The sequence below is a fragment of the Drosophila busckii genome, chromosome 3R, assembly GCF_011750605.1.
Source record: "Drosophila busckii strain San Diego stock center, stock number 13000-0081.31 chromosome 3R, ASM1175060v1, whole genome shotgun sequence".
NCBI classification, from domain to species: Eukaryota; Metazoa; Arthropoda; class Insecta; order Diptera; family Drosophilidae; genus Drosophila; species Drosophila busckii.
Window position 1 is genome coordinate 3,869,025 of NC_046607.1, and position 17,869 is coordinate 3,886,893.

Genomic DNA, 17,869 nt, shown 5'->3' on the forward strand with positions numbered 1-17,869 from the left:
AATTTATTTTTTTATCTCTTCCCTTTTTTGTCTCCGCAGTGCAAAAGGAGGGCGGCACACAGCTGAAACTGATTATCGAATATCAGGATAGCAAGGCGCTGATGAAGCCGATGCGGTAAGTAAAAATACTTGTAACATAAGGATTTTGATGCGAGCCCGCAACGTTAAATGCATTTGCTCGTGCTCAGCAGCTGATCGGAGCCAAACGAAAATACACGTAATTGATTATACGACGGGGTGGCCGTCAGCACTTTCGTAGCTGAGTAAATAAAATTTACCGAGGCTGACTTCTCTCTGTGGCCAGTTAATGGACATTCCACTACATTTCATGTGCTCGCCGCTTAAATTACATTGCCCAATGCCATGCACACTCAACAGCGAGTGACACTTGAGGCAGCGCGGAATTTAAAACATTTTATACACATTTTTTTCGTAATGAGATTTAAGCGCAGTCCAGTTCTCTTTTACTAGCCACACCCGCTACATGCGACTGAAGCTGCTGCTGCTGCTGCTACTGGTTGCCAAAGTGTAAAGTGTCCTTTTAATGTTCTTCATTTGCAATTTAAATAAAACGTTTTTTGAATTACCGTGCGGCGTTGCCGTGTAAGTAATTAAGCCACGCCCATTTTGTGGCTGCAACTATAGTAGCTACACTCAAAGTAACCTCAACCTCAACATCAGCAGCAGCAGCAGCAGCAGCGCATGCAAATGCATTCAACTGGCGCCCGCACTTTAAATTCAATTCATTATATTGCCCTCTTAGCACTCATTCATGTCCTGCCCTACCCTCTGTTTTTCTTTTCGTTGTCGTCTTGCAGCTTTCCCAGGGACCAGCAAACGTTGCCCAATCACTTCTACTTTACAGACTATGAGCGTCATAATGCCGAGATTGCAGCTTTCCATTTGGACAGGTGAGTGGTTGATATTACAATTGAAATCGCCATCCAAAGCTTTTAAATTGTGCACCAAATTTATTTAGCCTGCAGTTTTTAATTACATTGCAACTGTTTATGCCAAACAATTTACATTATACAAACAAAAACAACATAAAATGCGCATTACGTACGCATATCGTTTAAATTATGCAATGTCCAAAAATTTCAATTTGCATGCGCATGCGATAATTCTTTTCAGCCATAGCAGCCAGCTTATGTCTGCCATTAAATTTGTATTAGAAATGCGCAATAAATTGCAGCGGCTGAGGTCAATGGCAATTTATTTAATAATTACAGGTTTGTTTCTAAGACTTTCATATTTCAATTTCAAGGTTAATTAACTTGGCCATGCACTTGACACTAATTTGTCTTCAAATTCTGAGCTACTAGCACAAGTTTTATGACAATTTTAAGCGTCTTACACACACATAGAAATCAAAACTCAATTTGAAAAGTTTTGCAAGCAGTGCAAACTTGTTGACCATGCCACATTTATGGCATGCAGCCGCATTTGGGGCAGGCAAAATAAAATTATGGCATTTCTCTGATAACCTCAGGCTACATGCCCCAGACAATGCGCATTCTTCATGTTGCCAAAATAATTTTCAAGCGCATAACTTTTGCTCTGTGTCGAAAATAAACATGTGTCTGCGCTCCGGACTGGACAGCGGACACTTGTGGCGCCCAAAGTTTTTCCAGCGTATTGCCAAGTCGTCTATGCTCACGCACAAATTGTTTGTTTTTCTTTTTTGTGCGTAACGTGCTTTATTTACCGCTTATTTCTACCACAGCTTTCAACGTATACGTAACGTAACGTGTTTTTTTTACTTGCAGAATTTTGGGCTTTCGTCGCGCCATGCCTGTGGCTGGGCGTACGCTGAACATTACGACCGAAATTTATCAACTAGCCGAGGACAATTTATTGAAGACATTCTTTGTTTCGCCATCGTTGAATTTATGCTTCCATGGCAAGTGTTCGTACTACTGTGACACCTCGCATGCCATTTGTGGCAATCCGGACATGCTCGAGGGCTCCTTTGCCGCATTCTTGCCCAGCTTTGAGTCCTCCAATCGCAAGGTAGGTCAACCACACACCCACACACACACACACACAGCATCAGACACACGCTCATACACGCAATTTACACTGATGTGGGATGTGGGGCTCTCATGGTGGTGGTCGGTCAGCATGTGTGGTGGGCGTTGCGCGTGTGCCCAGCGTACAGCTAAGTGGTTTTTGATTAATGCACAACAACGCACAACGCACAACACTCAACGCTCAGCTCAGCTCAGCTCTGCTCGGCTTGGCTTGGCTTGGAATAGCATCAGATTACAATTTATATTCTGTGTCCGCTGGCGCTTTCATTACTAATTTCGTGCGCATAGTCAAACTAAGTAACAAATCACATTATTTACTTAGCATGTAATATAGTTACGTGTGTGTCTGTCTGTCTTACTGGGCAACAGGTTAAGCCCTTTAAGCTCTACTAGCTGCGGTAGTTCATCTGGCTAGCTCTGGCAATTGAGAGAGAATTTTAAGTAGTTACTTTGCTTGCCACTTCATCGCATCGCACATCGCAAAATAAAAACAACGCGCAGCGGCAGCAACATGAACTCCCTTTTTAATTTGCATAATTTTTTATTTTGTATCCTTTGTTTGCGCTGCCACTTGGCCGCTCTTGCCTCCTTCCCACTTGAATTAAAAATAAAAATATTGCAACAGTTCTTCAGCTTCAGCTACAGCTTCAGCTCGCCTCGGCTCGTTAAGAATAAAATGAAATAAAAGCTGCTAAATTTGTGTAGCGTTTACTTCATCAGCAGCAGCAGCAGCAGCAGCAAGTCTACGGATTTTAAATGCAAATAAATGAAAATTTAAAGCAGCAACCCCAATGCGGCCTCAAACTCAAACTAGCTAAAGCACAACATGAAAAGGGTTTATGCCTCTTTGACCGTGCCGCTCTCTCTCTCTCTCTCTCTCTCGCTCAGATCAGCCGCAGCCGTAACAGTTTTCTTATTTATTTATGCTATTTTTTTAGTCTGTTTTTTGGCTTTGCCCTGTGCCTCAAAGGAATAATTCTCTTTATACACATTTCTATCTCTTTTGCGCTATTCTATTTTTTTGCTTAACTTATTTTAGTCTTGTGCCCACAGTTTAGCAGTAGAAAATGGTTAAGTGTATGCTTGAGATTTGGCACAAGGCAAAACTGTAAATTATGCACAGGAGATCATTTTGCTCTAGCAGCAGTTTAGCCCTGTAAAGCAAAAGCCAAAAGGGTAGAAGACCAAACATGGCGTATACTTATTTGTGCGGAATTTTAATTAAGTTGCAATTGGATTTGCATGTTTGTTAATTGCTGCAGGGGGAATTGTAGTTATGCCAAATGAGTTGAGTAATTGAATACTAAAGGGGCTGATCGTTTTCATTTTCTCACCCTCATTAATTGTTTCGCCCAAAAACATTTCAATTGGTTTAATTCATTGCATTTGCGCCTAACTCAACATCAAAAGGCTCGACCCGCAAACTATTTCATAAAAGCGCTTGCCACTCTAAAAGCAAATTAAAATAATAATAAAAAACTGCTTACCTCATATTTGCCACATTCTGATTACGTTTTTTATCAGCGCTTCTCTGCACTTTTTTGTTGGAATTTAATTTTGCTTGATTTATGCAGCTTTCGGCCATGCAGCGTTAGCTCGGAGGCTGCTTATGCAAACAATCACAATGCCCAGCACCCCGCCCCCCAGCGCCTCCAACTCTAGAAGGGGCCAGCATGTTGCCGTTAACTTGCCTTACATTTAAGCTTTGGCTTTGGCGTTTGTGTTTGCTTTTTGCTGCTCCGGAAATTTTTGCTTTTGCTTTGCTTTTTTTTTATTTGCCGCTTGGGTTTTTATTTGCTTAGCGCCTCCTGCTGCATTTTGTGGCCCGTGCACGCTTCCGGTCATTACACAGTCTTGCCACGCCCATTCAACAGGCAACGCGCGGCGCTTTTATTAATATGATTTTGTTTGTGCTCTCTCAACGTTTTTTTTTTGAATTTTTCTGCATATTTTTTTGGTTTCGCTGTCCTTGTTGTTTTTGTTGTTGTTGTCTCCCCCACCCTCCGCGCCAATTGCATATAGCCGAGAAAGGTAAGCAACTTTTATTGCGTTCTGCGCTCAGCGTTCGGCAAATAATTTTATTAAAGCGAAATTAATTTTGTTCCAAGCCGAGCGAGCGATCAGCATAAAAAGCAATAATATTGTCGTACCAAAAGCAGCTAAGAAATAAAACTGTTATAGCCGCCTTATCTATGACTGGCAGCGTTCGAGTTGCTGCCGCTGCCGCTGCTGCAGCAAATTATTATTGATTTTAACAATTCTTTCATTCTTTTGCCTCTTTTTGCATTTGCATGTTCGCAGCTGTGGCGGCATCCTTGGCGACGTTCCTATCACAAACGCAAGAAGGCTCAATGGGAGACAGATGCCAATTATTGCGCACTGGTAAGTAAGCGAGTGCTTTAAGCAAGAGAGATGGAGAGAGAGGAGAAGAGCTGTGGCTGCTTATTTCCCCATTTTTGGCGTAGCGTATATTTTTTATTTTTTCATTTCGCTACGCTTTGTCTACAGCGTTTCCTGCTGCGGTTGCTTACACTTAATTTGCATTTAAGCTTGAGCAGAATGCAAATGTTTTTATCTGTTGTTGTTACTTGAAATGCTTTTGTGTTGCTGCTTATTGTGCCCAGGCAATTGGGTTTGACTTAATTAAGACGCAGTCTCGCTCTCGCTCTCGCTCTCTCACTCTCTCACTTTGTGTTTTTCACACTATAATTTTGCATTTGATTTGTGTGCTGTGCTGCAGGTGCGTGATATTCCACCCTATGATGAGGGCAGACGACTGCTGGACCTTATGGATATGGCCGTATTCGATTTTCTAACTGGCAACATGGATCGTCATCATTATGAGACATTCAAGTGAGTATAGGAGGCAAAGTGTGTCTAGCGCCTTGGCAGCGCAACTAATGCGATTGGCTTAGTTCCGCACAAATGCCATTGTTGGCTTCTTGCCGGCAGCAGCAGCAGTAGCAGCTGAGTGCACGTTACGTATACGTCGCATATGCTGCTGCTGCTGCTGCTGCTGCTGTGGCTGTGGCTGCTGCTGTATTTGGCATGCAAGTAAATGCACCAGTGCATGCCAAGTGGCAGCAGCAGCCAATGTTTTGGAAAGATATTTCCATGCTGGCTGCAAACGGCCAACAAAAAGCGGCTACATTTCACACACAGACACACACACGCACACACACACATGCAGCTTAAGTGCATGAGCAGGTGCCTTTGCCGGCTCAATTGTTTGCCTGCACAAGGCTTATGACAGTCGTGCTGCTGCTGCTGCTGTCTCTAATCACATTTACGGGCTTATGCTCGTGCCTGTGTTATGCGGGGCGTATGCGTAATTTGACTAAACATTTTGCTTTCACTGTTTGCAGAGTATACGGCAATGAAACATTTCCGCTGCACTTGGACCACGGACGTGGCTTTGGACGTCCCTTTCATGATGAGCTCTCCATACTCGCACCCGTGCTCCAATGCTGCCTCATACGCAAGACAACGCTCAGCAAGCTGCTCGAGTGAGTTTTTGAATAAAAGCATTGCCAATGCCTTTAGCAATTACAAAGTGCATGCCTAACAACTGTTGCTATCGTTTCTTTTTCATTCTCTTTGTATTAGTTTCCATAATGGACCGAAAGCTTTGTCACAGCAGCTGCGGGAATCACTTAGCCATGATCCTATTAGTCCAGTGCTCTGGTCCCCACATCTAGAGGCGCTGGACCGACGGATTGGCATCATACTGCAAAGCATACGCGATTGCATTAAACGCAATCCGCCCGGCGAGACTGACGCCTCTGAGGCGGATCAATCGTCATAGCGCTAGGCCCGCGAGCAGCATTAGAGTCTAAACTTAGCTATAATTTGCGTGTCTTGTGTACTATTTAGCCTTAAGCTTTGACAACTAGGCAGGCAGCTTTTTAAAAGATGCCCATGCCCAGCTCGAAACAAAATTACAAAGAAGAAGCGCAAGCCCAAGAAGCGAAAGTAGCAACCAAACTAAACTAAACAAAACAAAACAATGCAGCGAGGACTTGAAACGTTGGACGCCGCCTCATTCACAATTGGTTTGCAGTCGAAATTTTGTACCAACAAACATTTGAGCAGCTATAAACAAATTACTAACACACTAGAGTGGGTGCCAAACTAACAACAAATGTTGCGCTAGAGTGAAACATCTTAAAAAGACTATAAGAGAACCTATAAAACTAATTGCTAAATATTTATTTATAAATTTTCATAAACCTTAATGACAACAAACTTATGTGTATATTTATAATTAATGCAACAACAACCACAACAGCTTCAAAAATTAGTTGTTAAGAACCTGAGCCTATAGACGATCGATCGATATCAGCCGTAGCTTTATCAACATGTTGTGTTTATTAATTAGCCGAATTAGTTCCAGCTAAATGAAATCAATGTACTTCGAAGATTTGTTGAGCTCTCCTGTTATGTTTATTGAATTTGAAATGTAGTTAAGTTAGTTTTGTGTTATTCTAACGTTTATGATTGTACCTAATGTAGTTAAAGAAAAAATTAAGACAGACATTAGATTAAGTACCAAAGTTTGTTTGTTGGCCAAGATGAATATGAAAAAAAAGGTAAATGCCTTTAGTAGCGAAAATAACAACAAAAAGAATTAGCAAAAGTTTCTGAAATATTGAATAAAAAATACCAAAGAAATTAACAAGAGACTTTTAAATTAAATGAAAGCAAACGAAAAAAACTGTTTGCTCCACTGTGCAGCGCGCTGATCGCTGCGCTCTCTCTCTCTCTCTCTTTCTACTCTTTGCTCTCTTTTTTCAGTATGCGCTCTTTAAGCAATTATTACAGCTGGAGGCGATAACAAACTCACAGCTGCTACGCTTTGCCGGCAGACTTTCAGTTTCAGTTCTGGCTGAGCATAAAGCAAAGCAAGTTGTGAATTTTTTTTTGCGCTCTCGCTTCGGTATGTTGTGCATGTGTATTGCTTATTCAATTATCAATTGAGTTGATGTGTTAAGCACAAAATGGTTGCTATGATTGGAATGTTGCTGAATGCTAGAGATGAAATTGAATCGAAACACGTGTTGCATTGCTAATTCTAATTGAATTATAATTGTTTGTTATCAATTTTTGGCAGTAAATTGCTTTTATTTGTGATTGAGATTAGCAGCCAAGTCATAGGCTACAGCTCTATTTATAGCTAAAAATTTGGTGCGCTAACTCAAGTTTGATAAGCGCTGTCTATTTACTTTTAGCTATCAGTGTAATCAATAACAGCAGCAGCCCACAAGATACACACACACACACACACATTAGGCAAACTAATGCTAATGTATCGTTCTCATTTGAAATTTTATACAAGCAACAGCAGCAGCAGCGCGACCTAGCAATTTATGCAAATTGAACTAACTCAATTCGCTGTACGCTTTGCCAAATTAAGACGTGAATACATTTGCCACTTGCCGTATTTGCAGTGTAATAACCTAGAATGTCTGCTGCCTGCACCGTTGTTGACCTACGCTCGGACACCGTGAGCAAGCCCACGGACGAAATGCGCGCACGCATGGCTGCCGCCGAAGTGGGCGACGATGTCTACGGCGAGGATCCCACAGTCATTGAGCTGCAGACCAAAACAGCGGCCATGTTCGGCAAGGAGGCGGCGCTGTTTGTGCCTAGCGGCACCATGGGAAATCTACTGGCAAGTAAGTGGCGCAACGTGCGCATAAATAACACGGCAACTACCAGGCAATCGGAGCTGGAGTCGGAGCCGGAGCCCTTATTAAAGCTCAGCGCCCACACGATTTCTTTAAAGTCAACTCAGCAAAATTGGCCGACCGACGACTCAGCTTACACTTGTGCTGTTTGCTTTTGCTTGGCATGAGCGACTTATGGACAGTGTGTACACTAACTAAACAGCAGCGTTTTTTTAGCAGCGCAAGAAAGAAAGAAAAAAATCATATCATGCATCAGGCTCATAATCGTAAAGGTTAAGGGCACACATAAACATAACATTAATTTTTATGAACTTAAATATTAAACGTGTGTTCGCCAGCAACAGCAATGGCCAGGGACGCCGTTGAAGTTACCTTGAGTCGAGAGTTGGCCAAGCAGGGAATTTATATGCGCTTTCAAATTAATATTTCTAATGGACTTTGAATTTTATCGCCATAGCACTCAGAGTTGATGTGTCATTGCTGGCGCTGGCTGACCCACTAAGCATTTAGTTGTGTACTTTATAAACTGAAACTGAAACTGAAATTGAAATTGAAATTCGGTGCTTACAGTTATGGCGCACTGCCCGCGCCGCGGCTCGGAGGCTATTGTGGGTGACTTATCGCACATCTTTCTGTACGAGCAAGGTACGAGAGCAGTCCACACTTGGCGCTAAGTGGCAATCATAAGCATCTCTCACTCTCTGCTTTGACTTTTCGCAGGCGGCGCCGCGCAGTTGGCGGGCGTGCAATTAGCCACGCTCAAGAATCAGCCGGATGGCACCTTCAGCTTGCAGGAACTGCGCCATAAGATACGCAATTACAAGGACTGCCATGAACCAATTACCTCAATGGTTGTGGTCGAGAACACGCACAACATCTGCGGCGGCAAGGTGATACCGCTGGCCTATTTGGACGAGCTGGCGGCGCTGGTGCGCGAGCCGGGCGTGGGCATTGCTCGCATTGCTTTGCATATGGATGGTGCCAGAATTTTCAATGCAGCCACAGCTTGCGGCGTGAGCGTGGCGCGCATTGCGCGTGACTTTGACTCGTTGTCCGTCTGCCTAAGCAAAGGCCTGGGCGCACCGGTGGGCTCCATGCTCGTGGGCTCCAAGGCGTTCATTGAAGAGTAAGTGGAATTCAATTTAAAGTGCAGCAACTTGTCTTATGTTTGGTTTGCAGAGCGCATCGCCTGCGGAAGGCCTTGGGCGGTGGCATGCGGCAGGTGGGCATACTGGCAGCCGCTGGCATCGTTAGCCTGGATCGCATAGTGCCATTGCTAGCTAAAGATCACGAGCGCACTAAGCGCATAGCCGCAGGTGCGTTTAAGCTGCCAAATTTCGTACACATTTTATAAAGTTTTTCCATTTAGCTGTGCATCAGCTGCGTAGTCCCAATGTAACAGTTGATCTGCCCACTGTGCAGAGCAATATTTTGTTGCTGCAGCTGACGCAGCCCAAGCTGACAGCGGATCAGTTTGCCGATCGTCTTAAGCTTGTGCAGCCCGAAGAACTCAGCGCTGGGATTACGGATAAGCAAGGCGCTGGCATTGTGCTCAAGGCTAGTGCACGCGACTGGGAGTTTATGCGTCTGGTGCTCTATCATCAGGTGGACGATGAGCAGGTGGAGCTGGCCATCAAGAAGCTGGTGTATGTCATCAAGCAGTACGATGCTGTCTGGCCCTGAGCGAGAGTCTTGAGTCAACAACAAGCTTAATGAGATATTTTTTTTTTGTTATTTTTGCGATTTAATTAAAAAGCATAGCCAACTGGCAATATTTTTATTATTATTAGTTTCTCTTGAGTGGCCACAAGCAGCGCTTACATTTCCGCTTGAGTGCATCCAGCCAGGCGCAGTCGCAGTGGCAGGAGCCGAATCCTGATGGACTACACAGTCTGCGTCTGTTTGCATGAATGCCCCACTGAATGAAGCAATAAAATTATTTTTAAAAAATCATTGTCAATTTTGCGATGCTCATCGATTTAAGAGCATGCCCGTCGCCCCCGCTTCAGTCACAATGCGCATTCACTGCCTTAGATTGCTGGACGCTTGTGATTTATAAGCGAACTTATCGCGTTGATGTGGCGGAGAATGTGCTCAATATGATTACGTTGCGAAGCGGCATCGGCAGAGACTGAGGCAGCGACTGGAGCAGAGGCAGCCTAGTATATCGACAACAGTGGAACAAATCGAGCAAACTTATAATAGATTTGAGGCACTTGCCTGACTACATTGACTGTCTGTTGTATCAATGCGGCAAGCAGTTTTCTCTGCAAAGATGGCTTTTGTGTAAAGATGGCTCTGCCCTTGCATTGAAATGTTATATTTTGTGAATTATGCTGAGCTGAAATTCAATTAGAGAAGTTGCTGGGGCATTTGATAAATTGAAATTGAATTGAATCGAATGTATGTATGTTTGGTATGAAGGTCGTGTCGGCAATCTCCAAGTATCTTGCGTTATTTCTCTTACTCAGCAACCACCAGCAGAAGCAGCAGCAGCAATCGCGTGCCAGAGTGAAATTACAGAAGAAATGTAGTCTGTAAAATATTTTCGACTGCATTTGATTTTGTTAAAGCTACAAACATAAGCAATGCTCAAAGAATAAAAGCCTGAAATATGAAGACATAAAGTGTGTGCACTTTGGGGACCATTCAACTAATACGTACGCAGACAAGTGGGGGGCTGGCTGGCTAAATGTGAGCATAAATTTCTTGGTATTCAACATTTTTCTTAATAATCAAAATATATCAATGCTGGCTTTCCGAGAATTTTCTGCATTACTTAAAAAATACCTGAGCGTGCCACCCACTCATTCGTCTTTATCAATTATTGCCTAAATTTATGCTTTAAATTCAGCTGCAAAGTATGCAGCAATTAAAGTTCAACTAATAAAAGCACACATGCGAGCTTTTTATAGCAATCGCAAAAGAGAAGTGGAGTGAGAGCGAGAGCGAGAGCGAGAGAGTGAGGGAGAATGAGAACATATGCAGTGCTTCTAAAAATAGCCGAGAGACACGCGAGAGCGCGTAAGCGGGCGTGAAAACGCGTGTTTGTTGTTTGCCCTCAGTGGTTTACATTAGCGTGTGGGTGTTAAATATCATTCTAAAAATAATTACACTTAATGCTTGATGTTGATATCGGCGTTTTGGCCGAGCCCCAAGTACATGTCAGGATGGCCGAGCGGTCTAAGGCGCCAGACTCAAGATACAAATTCTTGCCCTTCTCAGAAGGGTTGTGTGATGAGCGTTCTGGTCCTCTCTGAGGGCGTGGGTTCGAATCCCACTTCTGACAAATAATTTTTTGTTGTTTGTGCATTTCATGTTCTAAATTATTATTTTATTCAAATGATTTTGATGCGTAAATAAAGCGATAATTGCATAGTAATGGCTAATGGCTAATTGATGCAAATAAATAAATAACCAAAACGCATTTAAATTGCGGTGCACGCATTTAAGCTTCACCTATTTAATCAAATTAATTAGCTGTTAAAAAAATAGAAATGCCCATGATTGCTTTGTATGCATGCAGCACAAAACTAATTTAATTTATTGAGCTGCTGCTATTTTCAAAGCATTTCCAATGCAAATATTCTATTTTAATGGTCGTTATCAGCTCAATAGGCTCGCTCGCTTCGTTGTTCTGTTCTCTGTCTGTGTGTGGCACTAACTTTGTTGGCCACGCCATTTAATGGCGCGTGCCGCTCGAGCTGCCAACCCTAATGTGTTTTATATACCTTTATTATATATATGGAATACATGATATATGGACCGCCCAAAAAAACCAGCAAAAAGACTGCTTGGAATCAGTTGAAAAACGCTATTTCGTCATTATGACAACATTGGCGTGTTACACTTAAATGACAAAATGTCATGAAATAAAGTCGTAAACTCTTTGCCCAAGCAGCAGCAGCAGCAGCAGCAGCAGCCACTCGCTGTTGCAAACTAAGTAAAAATATAAGAAGTTTGGCGCTGCATAAATTGAAATTTGCATAAAGTGGCTGGCGGCGCGTCAAATGATAATTCAATATCGTAGAGGCGAAATCAAATTGGTAGTAGGTAGACTCAGTCAGTTTTATGTGTGTTCCCATTTGCTTTGAACGGCTTTTATGTAGTAAAATTTGTTTATTTGATGGGTTTCTGGTCCTTCGTAATTTAATTAATTGCATGCGCGTAAATAAAGCCAAACAATTTCCGTATTTAATCAACGAGAAAGGAAATAAATGAGTCAGAGCCAAAGGCAACAGAGTCAGAGCCAGTGCCAGAGCCAGTCGAGCTCTTTGTATGCCAAGGAGTAGATAAGTCATGCGAACTCATTTTCAAAATTACATAAAAGTAAATGTTGATGCGTTGATGTGTCTGTGTGTGTGTGTGTGTGTGTGTGTGTGTGTGTGTGTGTGTGGGCGTTGCTTACGTGGTTACTGTCAATTTCCATGTAGCAACAATTTGATTATGAGCTAATGTCTAGACATGCTGAACTATTTGCTATACATTTTAAGCTTAAGAGTTTGTTTATGTTAATTTGCAATATGGCAAGTAACTGATTAAAGCTCTAAGCACATAGTACAACATGAGCTGAGTAATTTAATATTTGGTTTAACATTATAATCAACTCACATGTGCTGGCTAAATGGCATTTAGTTGCTCGTTGTTGCAACTAGACAGACAATAACTTAAAGCCTAATTGTAAGTGCTGGCAGTGTTGCTGCCGGAAATGCAAACATACTTGAACTAATGTACTGAGGGCGTTGCCTGGCATGAGTATATCTCATGGTTAGCCCACCCGCTTGGCTTGGCTTCTGCTGCTGTTTCGGCCTCAGCTTACTAACTACATTGCACTCAAGCTCATGCTCTTGTTGTGTGTGTGTGTCTGTGTGTGTGTAAACTACACTTGCTGCTGCTGCTTAAGCTTAGGTTTTGGGGCCTGCATCTGACATCCTGAGTAAGACATTAATCTACTTGACTGCGTTTCCGCTTTGAGTGGGGGTGGGGAGTGGGGACGCCTTCACGTTCATCAGTCGATTGGTTTGCCCGACTGTTTACTGTCGGCTGTGTTTGCGTGTTTTGTGTAAATTAAATGCGCAAAACAAATGAAAACTTCTTGACTTGAATCGACTATAAAATACACGTGCCGCACACCACGCAGCTGTTTGCAATAAATGTCGATTCCAACTTCAGCTACAAAGCCAAGCCAAGTGGCTCTGGCTCAGCCTAATGCTCAGCCCCAGCGCCAGCGCCAGCTGAGGACGCCCGCCTACTGCTCGCATATTTTATGGGGCCTCGTTGCAAGCGCAGTCTGCAAGGCAACTTAATTAGCTGCCTGCCTGCTACGACTTCAATTGCAACAGCAGCAACAGCAACAGCGGCAGCGGCAGCAGCAACTTCAACTGCATTGCACCTGACATTTAACATTATTACACGGCGCCTGCAACTGCGACCAGTCGAATTTATTGCAACTCGTGCTTCGCACTTCGCGTTTCGCAATTTTCGCGCAGCTGGCAGCCTTTCCCATTGCCATTGCATGCCTGAGCGATAAAGTTGCGCTTTAAAGCCCAACTTAGTTGTATGTGGGGCGTTGCATTTAAGCGGCGTTAACCGTAATGTGTACAACATTGACGCCATTTGCCGCGTCGCGCCCAAAATGGCCGCAGACTTCATTGCCTTCATTTGTGACTTTGGCAAGAAGTTTGCGTGCTGGCCAAATGCATTTCTTGGAAATAGGCAATGCCATGCGAACTGAAGCGTGCGTTAATCCCGCAAAGCATTTAAAGAGTTAGTTTGAGCCCATTTGCTTTATATTTAAGTCTCAGGTATTAGCTACAACCGCAGCATAAATTTCATTTGGCTAAATAAATTGCTGTGATAGCTTTGGGAGCAGCAATTGCAATAATATTCGCACTCAAGCGCAACTTTTATTTTTGCCCAAAAATTCAAACTTAAACTTAGAATGCAAGTGCTATGTAAATGTTTGTCTGTGTATGTGTGTGTGTTTATGCTAAAGTTGTTGCATTGTTGTTGCTGTATTTAAATGCCAAACTTCACCGGACATGCTTCATAGCTCTAATTATACATGCGCCTTCCTAGCAACGACTTCCGGTGCAAGCGGGGGGTGCTGCAAATATTTCAAATTGTTTTTGTTGTTTTTGTGGCTTTTGTTGTTGTGACCCACTCAGCTCCATGCAGTGGAGCTCGGTTTGTGCTGCGCAGCAACTTTTGGCTTTCTGCCAGAAATTGCAATGATCTAAGCCCACAAGCTACAGTAAAAACTCGCAAAGTGTTGCACAGCAAATAGCTTAAAGTTGTTTTCATAGCATTATTTGTTATTTTATTGCATTTAATTTGGAGTTGCCTGCTAGCTTTTATATAAGTTATAATTATTCGACATTTATTGCTTTTCGGTCTGCACTGTAGGCGTATTTAAATACAAAATTGTTGCCACATTTGTGTTTATGTGTGACTGTTATTTAGTTTTTAGCTTTTGAGGCAACCTGCGGCACTTTTGGCTTTAGCTCCTGCACAATTTCTGGAAGCGCCCGAAAAAGAAACTTTGCATGTCTGCTTGCTAATTCATAGATTGCTGTTGTTGTGGCTCTCTCACTCTCTCGCTCTCTCTCTCTCTGTCCAGCACTTATGCCCTGTTTCTTTCTAGATTTGATTAACCTCAGAGCTCGGCACACTTGCTCGACTGTGCAGTAAATAAATTTATGTACATTTTGCTGGCATAAAATATGGCATTAAAATTTGATGTGCGACTCTGTGCACGCCACAAAAAAAAGAGCAGCAAAAAAAAAACCGAGGAAATAAAAATAAAAATAAAATTGGTAAGGCAGCAAAGCAAAATAAAGACATTATTAGAACGTTGAATACAAATTGCTGGCCAGCCAGTTTGCTGAGCCAAATAACAGGCTAGCTAATAAGCTCGGCCAGCCCACTGAGCCCACGCGCGCACCCCTGATTAACCAAAGTCCATTAGCATATTATTCTCTCTCTCTCAGTCTTGACTTTTTTCTGTGCCATTTTTGGCGTTTTTATAAATCACTTCATTGACATTTTTTTATGAAGCGGCGAATTGCGGTGCTCGAAAACTTTGCGCCCACCAGCAGCAGCAAACATCGCAAACGGGGCTTAAATGCGGCCTGCTTGTTGGCCTAAAGGCGTTGCCAGTACTCAAAAGCAAAACTAAAGATTGACGTGCAGCTTACGTGCTATGGAAACATTTGTCTTATTGCTGCTTTTTGCGTGTCTTAATTAGCGCGCCTGTACCCCTCACCCCCCACCACACTCACGTGCACTCACCCCACCGAGTGGGCGGGAAAAGTTTGCCGACGAAACTTGAGGCAACAATTTATGTATTTTAGATAAGGACTTGCAGATAAGGACGATGACTGTGCTATTGTTGAGCTGCCAATAACAGCGATTATGCTTGCCATCGATTGTCTGCGGACTGAACTTTGTATGCTAATGAACTGTGCGGCGTTGCGGCATGTTAAGAATTTGACGCTCAAGCGGCAAGCCAAATGGCAAAACTTTACCAAACAATCTCGCTCAGAACGTAAATTAATAGCAGCGATTGCGACTGCGAGTCCAAGACAGTTGCTAATTAGAAATCTGGCAATGTGCTGAAGTTATAAACAAAACTCAGTCAAGTCATTCTCTAACTCTAACGTGGATTTTTGACTTGTCATAAGTAGTTGGCGGTTATGCAAGCTCGCGCTTGACTCTGCTCATGTGGCTAATTGCTGCATACTTGTAACAATTTAATGAGCATGGTGGACACAATGGGGCGCCTTGGCAACCAGCAGGGCGACCGCATGGCGACGTAATCGGCTGCGCTAATTGCTGGGAGTCCACTGTGCGCAAAGTTGAATCACAAAATGGTCGCTCGGTCTATGTGAAATTCAGCTGCTTGATTGAAACCATTAGCACTTGGCGTGCACTGGACATCAATCAGGCCACTGGGCATGAGTGCGAATCAGTAAATATCCGGGAGTAAGCCAGCGCCAGTGCTCGACTCGCGACTGGCTAAAATGGAAAAACAGCAAAGCGGCCAAAAGTCCCGAGCAGAGACACAACCATTTGCCAGCTGATTTAAGGCACAATGACAGTTCGCTCTCGCTCTATCTCTCTCTCTAGCTCTCTCTCTCTCTCTCTCTCTCTCTCTCACGCTTTGTTGGTATTCATAACGTAACGAGCCAGTTTTTCATGCAAATCCAGCCAACAGCAGTAAATGCAATAGCAATTTCATTATGCTAGTGACACATCGCGCAGGAAATGGCCAAGCGAGCCTACGAGGCTGTGTCCAGACTGACTGACCAACTGTTTGGATTGACAGCCAGTGGTCATTCTATAAGCAAAATGTTATGCCCAACAAGCGAGCGAGCAATAGAGACAGCGAGAGAGCAGCGACAGTCAGCAGCGTATTTAATTTGTGTTTTTAACTCAAACACAAACATCATTCGTTGCCTGCAATTAGTGCGCCGCACTAGAGAGTTGCGCTAACTAAAGAAGCTTACGAGCATAGCTCTGGCTAGTAGCTTGGATTTATTTACGCACTTAAGCGCACTGCCTCTGGGCTATGGCAAATGGCAGACGGCATGTCAATCAATATTATGCAAATGGGCCAAGCTGTAAGGCCTTCGCCATTGACATTTATGTGCACTTTTCAATTGTAGGCATATTAAATTGTTGCAAGCTGAGCTGAGCTGAGTTCGCAATCGAAGTGTCATAAATTATGCATCAGTTTTTTTGAAGCAGAGCATCATGATTCAGTCAATACATTGAAATTGACTTGTACGAGTGTCCGCTCTTTATGCATTCAATATATATGAATACAAGGGGGGGCAGCTTCTATACCGAAAATAAACAGACATCAATAAATTGCACTTCGAGTGCGAGCACTGAACTCTTCCATCCCCTTTCCTTTTATGCTGAGCTTGAAATATTTAAACGATTTGCTGCAAAGCATTAAAATCCAACTTAATTTGGACCTAGTTTAGATAGCAAGCTGTGCACAACGAATTGAACTGAGACCAGCTGCTCAACGTGGTCCATAATCCAGCGAAGTTTTAGCCACAACTTGGTCAAATCCAGCCGCAATTACAAACTTTTTGCTTGGCGAGGCTCACAGAATGAAAATCTAGTCATCTGCATTAATAATATATGGGCTTATCTTAAGCAAAATTCTAAATGTCCTTAAGCCAGTTGATCGCGCAACGGACTCGCCATTCTCCATTATAACTTTAAGCAAGAAAGAGCTGAGCTGAGAACTTGCTAAGCATAACTGAATACTTAAATATATTATTAATTAAAAACGCTTTTTTTTTGTTTTTTTGTTTTTAATCTATTTGTATTTTAAATATATGTAGCACAAAATTTACTCTGAGAGGGTTGCGCTCTCACATTTATTCGCGCGCTGATCAATGTGAGGGAGGCTGGCAGGTAAGCGAACAAGCGCTGCAGCTTGCAGGTCAGTAGAGTTTGGACTGTTGGCTATTAAGCACGCGCTGAACGAGCTCCCAGCATAATGATAATAAATCATAGGAATTGTTGTCGCTCACGCTCTCTGAAGAGTTTTTGCTCACACATTTTAGCCTCGCTCTGTGATCAATGTGAGGCTGGCAGGTAAGCGAGGTCAGTAGTGTCTGGAATGTTGGCAACTAAGCACGCAGTGAACGAGCTGCTAGCATAATAATAATAAATAATAGTTGCAAATATTTATATTTTATTTAGAAGTAAACTATTGAGACAGTTTGACCAAGCAAGTCTATTCAAATTTATGAACATGCCACTTTCAATAAACATTAAGTTTGCTGAGCTGTCTGATTATTATGCTAAGCAGCTCATGTTATTTATTTTCTATTTTATCACAGCTGCTGTAAATAAGCGCAGCACTTACCTTACAAAGAAAGTTCTATTCGTGCAGAGCTGTGCAGTTAATTAATATTTATGCCAAAACCAATTTCTTAATTGCGTTTCCTTGCGAAACTTTAAACGTCTTGGCAGCCATGCAGCGTAAACAGCGGCGCTTGCAACGCTTGCAACACGTCAGCCGCTTGCCGTGCACTCATTAATCATAGCTGAGGCTACCGAAAAACTTGCAAAGTCAAATGCAAGCGCCGCAGCAGCAGCAGCAGCAATTACGTCAGACACCTACGC

General features: G+C 42.9%; 2 protein-coding genes and 1 non-coding gene across 4 annotated transcripts in view; all 3 read left to right on the forward strand.

Annotated features, from left to right (window-relative positions):
• LOC108603332 (extracellular serine/threonine protein CG31145) overlaps positions 1 to 6,659 on the forward strand; it is a 49,563-nt gene extending 42,904 nt beyond the window's left edge. The window contains exons 9-15 of the mRNA XM_033294238.1: positions 40 to 115; positions 819 to 911; positions 1,770 to 2,013; positions 4,335 to 4,415; positions 4,774 to 4,886; positions 5,399 to 5,539; positions 5,640 to 6,659. Coding sequence (XP_033150129.1) covers positions 40 to 115; positions 819 to 911; positions 1,770 to 2,013; positions 4,335 to 4,415; positions 4,774 to 4,886; positions 5,399 to 5,539; positions 5,640 to 5,838 — 947 coding nt within the window. The 3' untranslated portion in view covers positions 5,839 to 6,659. The remainder of the gene's footprint in view (positions 1 to 39; positions 116 to 818; positions 912 to 1,769; positions 2,014 to 4,334; positions 4,416 to 4,773; positions 4,887 to 5,398; positions 5,540 to 5,639) is intronic.
• Positions 6,660 to 6,928: 269 nt separating this feature from the next.
• Positions 6,929 to 9,503, forward strand: LOC108602053 (probable low-specificity L-threonine aldolase 2). Of its 2 annotated transcripts, XM_017990066.1 has the most exons (6): positions 6,929 to 6,969; positions 7,481 to 7,708; positions 8,291 to 8,365; positions 8,441 to 8,846; positions 8,900 to 9,036; positions 9,090 to 9,503. In XM_017990066.1, exons 2-6 carry the CDS (start codon positions 7,495 to 7,497, stop codon positions 9,401 to 9,403), a joined length of 1,146 nt encoding a protein of 381 aa, XP_017845555.1. In that variant the 5' UTR covers positions 6,929 to 6,969; positions 7,481 to 7,494; the 3' UTR covers positions 9,404 to 9,503. The 2 variants fall into 2 exon arrangements, with proteins under 2 accessions (XP_017845555.1, XP_017845556.1); XM_017990067.2 differs by lacking the exon at positions 6,929 to 6,969 and having other exon boundaries at positions 7,376 to 7,708.
• Positions 9,504 to 10,884: 1,381 nt separating this feature from the next.
• Trnal-caa lies at positions 10,885 to 11,009 on the forward strand. Its single transcript has 2 exons — positions 10,885 to 10,922; positions 10,965 to 11,009. It is a non-coding gene; the product is annotated as a tRNA-Leu (tRNA).
• The last annotated feature ends 6,860 nt before the right edge of the window (positions 11,010 to 17,869 follow it).